At 44.9% G+C, this 7,927-nt stretch overlaps 1 protein-coding gene across 1 annotated transcript; it reads left to right on the top strand.

Moving 5' to 3' along the window:
* The first annotated feature begins 1,407 nt into the window (after positions 1 to 1,407).
* Positions 1,408 to 2,874, top strand: LOC147450934 (aspartyl protease family protein 2-like). Its single transcript, XM_086520552.1, has 2 exons — positions 1,408 to 2,596; positions 2,678 to 2,874. Exons 1-2 carry the CDS (start codon positions 1,408 to 1,410, stop codon positions 2,872 to 2,874), a joined length of 1,386 nt encoding a protein of 461 aa, XP_086376678.1.
* Positions 2,875 to 7,927: the final 5,053 nt, after the last annotated feature.

The following is a 7,927-nucleotide window of genomic DNA, read 5'->3' on the forward strand; positions in this document are numbered from 1 at the left end:
CCTCGGGGGGTGCACTAGTAATCATGTTAATGTATATCGTGGGTTCAAAAGGAGGGGTTTTGAAATGCAAAAGATTTAGAAAATTTAACAGAGATACATTAAAGTAAGGGGTTTTATATTCAATTTTGGAAAATAAGGGGTCACTTTATTTATTCAGACATGTTAAAAGAAGGTTTTTTTTAATACCCCATGAACACACGTTATATAGGGGGTATTGAAAGGTGAACCCCCCGAGACACACACACACACACACACACACACACACACACACACACACACACACACACACACACACACACACACGTGCACCCTCGCACGTACACCCTCACATGTACGCACAAGTAGTTTGCTTCATATCTTATGGGTTGTCAGACGACAATCATCCTCTTATCAAATTCAAATCACTTGAAAGTGCACTCTGCGTTGAAATATAATGGAGATATTTGAACCTTAATGGAAAGTTTTTAAATTGCTCGAAGTGACTGCACAGGGGTGAGGCATTGCACGCTGTAGATGCGTTGAGAGAGAGAGAGAGAGAGAGAGAGAGAGAGAGAGAGAGAGAGTCTATCCATCATCCACATTTGAGATTTGGTGGTAGACTGCTGAGGAGCTTATATGGCCGCTCATGGGCGACCACACAACAAATCTATTCACATTGCTCTTGGTGTAGTGTCACTTTTGACAACTTCCCTTCTTAGATAACAAATAGATAAATTGAGGGACCCACTACATTTTTCACAATAAAGGGCTTAATTTGTCGGGCATTTGGAAGCTTGGAGCTGCTGTAATGAGGAATTTGGAACTATACCTAATAATTGCTCGCTGGGCTTTGGCCCTAATGCTACAAAGTGAGCGAGTGTGGAGTTGGAGGGAGTGTTGCACAGATGATTGTAGTGCTGCAAGGCTTGGCAAGGAGGGGTAGACTACATCACTTCCATTTACATCCTTCGTTCCCTATCTATCTATTGTTGCTATATAATGGTGAGAACCATTGACGCTTGTTTCAACCCATCTTACAAATCTGCTCTCGCTATTGTACCTGTAGTCTCATTCTTGGAACTACTTGGAAAGATAGTCCGTAGAAGCTCGCATTAAAGTGGGGCCTGCACGAGGAGTTTTTACTACTGTCTGTCCCTTGGTTCTGCATTTTGCCTGACAAGAAAACAATAGGCACATATCAGGACCCCCCCCCCCCCCCCCCCCCCCCCCTCTCTCTCTCTCTCTGCAGTTTTAAGTTTTGTCCTTTAAAAATACACTACGGCCGTGGGAATTTGCTCCGACCAGGCCCTCGCTGCCATATTAACGAGCTAACTCACCGAGTGTAAGCTACAACGCAACCAGCGACAGCCAGGTTGCCGCGCCTCTGCCAGAAGTAGAATTTAATTAGCAACGTTTGTATTAGACCACATGGCTGCGCGTTGGACGTCATTACTTATCGCCTTAATGTTGCTGGGATTCTTGAGTGCTGTCAAACCACAGCTGCCAGAAAGACAGCAACCGCAGCCACAGTTGGGCGACTGCACAGTCTCAAGAAGCATTCACCGCAGGGATCTTTTCACGTCACCCAGCTTTAGCGTCGACCAGCGAGCCCGAGAGGTAGACAATATATTGTGGAGAGCTGCCTTCGATCGAGACAAACAGCGTGGGCGGCGGCTAGAAGAGGCCTCTAGCGCTGCCTACACTCATACGAAGTTGTGGGACACTACTGGTCGCCTTGGCGCAGCAGCAGTAGCAATGCCTGTCATCTCCGGCTTTCAGCTTGTAGAAACTGGCAGCTACTATGCACGCCTCACCGTGGGGGGCGGCCACCCGCACTCGCGCCGCGAAGTTTACATGATCATAGATACCGGCAGCGATCTGTCTTGGATCCCATGCAAGGCCGGTCAATATTCCTCCCTCTCGCAGTTACACACGCCTACCCTCTTTGACCCCGTAGCCTCCTCCACGCACCGGAACGTCACCTGCCGCTCCCCTCTGTGTGCTCACGTCCCCGCCGCCACGTCGTGCCGCCGGGCAGGCGCCTCGTGCGGGTACCAGATGACTTACTGGGACGGCTTCTCCACTTCCGGCACCCTCATCACCGACACTCTCACGCTGAGCTCCGGCCACAGATTCCCCAACATGGCCTTCGGCTGTAGCGCTGCCAACAAGGGCGGCTTTGTGGCCGGCACAGGATTGCTCGGCTTAGGCGCCGGCGCCCTCTCTTTCCCCTCCCAGCTGCGAAAGAGCGGTCATCCCAACACCTTCTCCTACTGCCTTCCACCCATGTTCTCCTCCTTCAACTCCACCCTCACCTTCGGTGCCCCCGTTTCTCATTCACAGACGCTTTTTACACCCCTCGTGCGCAACCCCAACCCCGGCTTTCAGAGCCATTACTACGTCGCCCTCAGAGGCATCAGCGTCGGTGGCATCCGCCTCTCCATCCCCGCCTCCCTCTTCCGAATGGATCCCCGCACTGGGGCCGGTGGTACCTTGATCGACTCCGGCACCACCATCACTTACCTGCCCCCCCTTGCATACAAGGCACTCCGCGATACCATCCGGAAAGCCATCTATGCAAATGCCACCCACCTCCGCCCGGCTGACCCTTTCGCCCGCATTTTGGACACCTGCTAGCTCCCAAACCGAGCTCACCACCTTTCCGCTGGCATTCCTTCTGTTGTCCTCCACTTTGCAGGGGCTGCTGACCTTCACCTACCTCCTAGCAACGTTATGGCTCCAATCGAGCGCGGCGGAACTGACAAACGCCATTGCCTCAACATGGCCCGCGGGAAAAAGAAGACCGTCATTGGCAACATACAACAGCAAGGCATCCGCTTCACCTTCGACACTCAGAAGGCAAGGCTTGTGTTCTCTACAGCAAAGGCCTGCTAGACTTATAGGCATCTAATTTGCCATTGCAGAAAAGACAAAGGGTGGCTTTCTCAACACTCGCCTATTCTGGTTGGGAAGTTTCCTTTCGGAATATGTGAACAAAAATGGACTGGATTGCCAATAGAAACCAATTACAAATGGGTTGCGAACTTGCCTCTTAGATGAATAGGCTCCCAACTTTCCTCTAAACAAGTTCCAAGAAGTTAAGGATTGAAGTTATACAGATAGATACAATCAAAATGAAACGTGTTGTTGCATGCTTTGGACTCTAAAGTCTCTAAAATGAGCACTAGTCTTTGGAATATGTCCTTGCTAGCCTTAGTCTTTTACGAAATCCATACATCATATTCACTATAACAACCTTCTACACTGGGTCTGTCTACTCATATTATATTCATTCGATATTCCTCCAGATTCCATCCTTTCATCCCAATGCTAGGGCTGTGTGGAGAGATGTCTCATTATAAATGGTGGATTTGGAAATCGAACGCGGTACATAATTATGAGACCACCTCAGACGAAGCTCACGTAGCCAATCTAGCAAGCAGCCAACGTTGGAACTAATGGCATCCCTTTGATATTAAAACAAGCATTAACCTCTTCTGCGTCGCATAACTACCAATTCCCTGCATGACGATTGTCCTTGCCGAATCGCCTCGTAGCTCCCCCCTTGCTCAAACGTTTCTCTGCAAACTTCGACGCTTGGTGACAACACTTTCCATTCAGTTTGGAAACGGACCTTGAGAGATTCTGCCGTTTTTCCACTTTCCTCCAATTGGGTACCCCTACCTCAATGTTTTAGACTCTAAAGTCTCTAAAATGAGCAACTAGTCTTTGCAATATGTCCTTACTAGCATTCGTCTTCTACGAAATCCATATATCGTCACAAACAGATCAAGAATGAAACTTCTCATTGCAAGCTTTCTACTTGTCAGTCTAACACCGATGAGTATTCTTTCCAATTAGTCTACCAAATTCTTACATATGTTCAAACACTATGAGAGAAAAGTCCAGAACTTCCACTATTGCTATGGATTAACAATATAAATAGAAAGAGAAAAAATTACGTGATCGACAAAGGACGCAATAGTGGTCCAACAATAATATAGACGGTAATAGGTGTGGATCTATATCCATACCTATTATGGCGTGCGTTATCGCCTATATTATTGCTACACGAATTTAAAAAAATAAAGATATGTATTTGAACCATCCAGTTTTGGACGGCCAAATAAGTATCTTAATTTTTGACCTCATAAAATATATTGTGGTGTGTGGTCGTGTGTCCGACCACCTAGTGTGGGAGGACACTTCTGCTGTTCTTGGCATGTAGCCTTTCCAATGCTCAATATAAGGAGCTGCCAGCTCACTCGTTGAGGGCAAGCTTAGTTTGGTCCAGTCTACACTCTCAAGTGTAGACTGGACCAAACTAAGCTTGCCCTCAACGAGTGAGGCAGCTCCTTATATTGAGCACTGGAAAGGCTACATGCCAAGAACAGCAGAAGTGTCCTCCCACACTAGGTGGTCGGACACACGACCACACACCTCTGCTGTTCTTGGCATGTAGCCTTTCCAGTGCTCAATATAAGGAGCTGCCTCACTCGTTCAGGGCAAGCTTAGTTTGGTCCAGTCTACACTTGAGCTGGACCAAACTAAGCTTGCCCTCAACGAGTGAGGCAACTCCTTATATTGAGCATTGTGTAGACTGGACCAAACTAAGCTTGCCCTCAACGAGTGAGGCAGCTCCTTATATTGAGCACTGGAAAGGCTACATGCCAAGAACAGCAGAAGTGTCCTCCCACACTAGGTGGTCGGACACATGACCACACACCACAATATCAAATATCAATTCCATTTAAAAAGTGTACAAATACAATAATAATAAACTTTGAAATTTAAACATACTTTAAATTACATATCATACATTATCTGTATAATTTGAAGCACAAAAGACTAATATTGAAACTTAATTACAAGTAAAGCCGAAATTTCAAAAGAGACTGCATACAAATGAGGGTTTCTTATGCCATATTTACACTTGTAAAAGAGGACTACAAAAAAAGTATCAATCTAAGTCCTCATTTTTTAGCTTCCCCTCAACGAGTGAGGGAGCTCCTTATATTGAGCACTGTGTAGACTGGACCAAACTAAGCTTGCCCTCAACGAGTGAGGCAACTCCTTATATTGAGCACTGGAAAGGCTACATGCCAAGAACAGCAGAAGTGTCCTCCCACACTAGGTGGTCGGACACACGACCACACACCACAATATCAAATATCAATTCCATTTAAAAAGTGTACAAATACAATAATAATAAACTTTGAAATTTAAACATACTTTAAATTATATATCATACATTATCTGTATAATTTGAAGCACAAAAGACTAATATTGAAACTTAATTACAAGTAAAGCCGAAATTTCAAAAAAGACTGCATACAAATGAGGGTTTCTTATGCCATATTTACACTTGTAAAAGAGGACTACAAAAAAAGTATCAATCTAAGTCCTCATTTTTCTCATCCTTGTTGTCCTCGTCCAGAGGTACATAAGTTTAATCGTCCTAACATCAACCAAAATCAAATTAGATGAATCAATAACTCAAAACCATGATTACAATATTCATTAACTATACTTACCGCTTATAGAGATCCAATGAGTGAGTCAAATCGCTCATGATAGATATGATGATTTTTCAATAATCCCCAAGTATCGAATTTTGTGTGTCTCTCTCGATACTTGACTATCTCTCTAGTAGAATGGGTCACATTGACACTCTTCTAAGTTAAAAATAACCAAAAAAATTTCATAAGCTGAAATGTCTTCTATCAAAACTTGCACAATTAAACATTATTGACATATTCATCTTTCAAGTTGCTTTGCCTCTCGAACCATAGTGCGTGAGAGTTTTCTTAGTCCAAGCTTCACGTTGTTGTCTGTGGGATGAGCCCGTTATTGCTTCCTCGCTCTTTTCTTGCATGCTCCCACTCTGCGTCAGCCATGTTGCCGTTGCCATAGTTCCGTTCTAAATTATATTACGTGGGTGGCTCTGGTGCGCCATACACTTGATTACTTGTTTTCTAAAAATTTCTTGATATAACCCTCCAACCATTGCATGGAAAAATGCTCATTGGAGGGGTTCAAAAAGTGAGTATGCAATACTTCCTTGACATAGCGTGCATGACCGGGCATGGGTTGATCTTTGGACTTAATAAAACAATTCTTATATATTGAGCGTATAAGAATTTGTAAGTGGCACCAAAATGCACTGTCTTGCGGCATGTCAAAATCGACCTAGCCACCATACTTGACCCGAGAGTAGCACCCTTTTATATCTGACACATACACATCACAATCCTCAACCTTTGCAGTTAGAGTGGCACACTTTGAAACTACAAGTAATCTCGTCACCCCATCACCACCAAAATATGCATCCTAATAAGAGCCCCCTCCACTCCGCCTATCACGACTCTCGCTATCCTGAGACGAACGCCTATATGTGCTGCTGGAAGACGTTCGTCAACCACCCATGGACTGACGATAAGGCTCGTGTAAAGCAAGAGTAGAATGGAATGGTGTCGGTTCCTGTGATGGAAGGGGGGTGGGTCCCTGTGATAGAAGGGGGGTGGGTCGGTAAGAAGACGCTGTTAGCATGCAAATGACATGGAAAACAAGTGCCTCTATAGCCTTGGATGAGCTACATCATCGGATAGAAGAACTATTGCACCGCCGAAACCACCTGTGGTAAGCACCTGTAAAGATTTATGAAGAACCCTTCTAGCGTGAAGCACATTTGGAAATAGGAAAAACCAAGAACAACATGACGTAGCTCGTCTTGAGTAGATGTTCATATAGTATCCATAGACTAAAACCAAAGGAAAAATGAGAGAGATATGGCCAACCGAAGTTGGGGGGTACTCTCTCTTGCTTAAAAAATGAGCTTTGGAAAGCGTGCAGGTGTTGCAACTATTAAAAAGGGGCTTCTCTTATCCTCTTTAATCAAATTTTCCTTTTCTCTCTCCTCAGCGGACATGGCCTCTTAGGGTCTTTATTTTATTGGTTCAATTTGGGCCTTTTTTGGTAAAGCCTGGAGCCAAGTCGGTGCCTCGGTACTCAAGAGAAGGGGTGGGTACTTGTCCAGAGGACCAAAAAGGGGAGGAAGTTCTTGGGTAGGCAGTGTGAACATTTGGAAAAAGGCACCTCCCTTTCCCAAGAGTCCACGAGCCCAACAAGCCAAGCTCCTCACCAAGTGATTCAAATACAAGGGTTTCCCAACTTGCCCTATATACTCCCTGTTGGGCCTCCTCCCCCCTTTCTCTTGTGGGATACTTCCCATGCCACATGGAAACTTCCTCCACAATCCTCCCAACTCCCTCATACCCAAGTTAATTTCTAGCTCCTCCTCCAAATGAGAGAACTTTCGGGACAACTTTCCAGAAGCATAACTTGCTGCTCCGGTCACCAAATGACACATCGTAAAGTATGGCTTGGAGCCCATCACCTCGGCTACTTTTAGAAATTTCAAATCTTAGAATTTCTAATTCAAATAATCAAGTTGGCCCAGTTGTCTTTGTCCCATGCATTTGCAATCACTTTCTCAGTTGAGACCGCCCACTTTAAACACGAGCTATCCTAAGCACGACTGAAAATATTCATTGGAAACCATGTCTTGGGGACTCAAACAACCTAAACACTAATTTACAAAAGCCCGAAAAAACCAAACCTTTGTACATGAATTTTTACATGGTCACTCCCAAGACTTGTAGGACTATGTACACATATATGCATGAGGCTAGTTAGCAAGCTTTTTGGCACAATCTATTGGCTTTATGCTCATCCAAAAAATGACTAACATAGCTTGCCAACCCCCCCTTAGCCTGCTTGATCATTCATGACAAGCAGAGGTAGGGTGAGCAGTTGCTGCAGCTCATTCCCAAAAACCTCATTTACATCCTCGAATGTCTTCACACTGTCTTCCTCCATTGATAACATCTCATCTGTCAGAATTTTCATCAAACGTGCCAGATATTTTTTAAATTTGTAGCCATTAACT

Source organism: Adiantum capillus-veneris, chromosome 9, assembly GCF_014529385.1.
Source record: "Adiantum capillus-veneris isolate H3 chromosome 9, ASM1452938v2, whole genome shotgun sequence".
NCBI classification, from domain to species: Eukaryota; Viridiplantae; Streptophyta; class Polypodiopsida; order Polypodiales; family Pteridaceae; genus Adiantum; species Adiantum capillus-veneris.

What these genes read in the sequence shown, in the direction of transcription:
- LOC147450934 (XM_086520552.1), top strand. Translation starts at nt 1,408, where the DNA reads ATGGCTGCGCGTTGGACGTCATTACTTATCGCCTTAATGTTGCTGGGA. An exon ending in CCCGGCTGACCCTTTCGCCC is followed by an intron (nt 2,597 to 2,677) that starts GCATTTTGGACA and finishes TCCACTTTGCAG; the next exon opens with GGGCTGCTGACCTTCACCTA.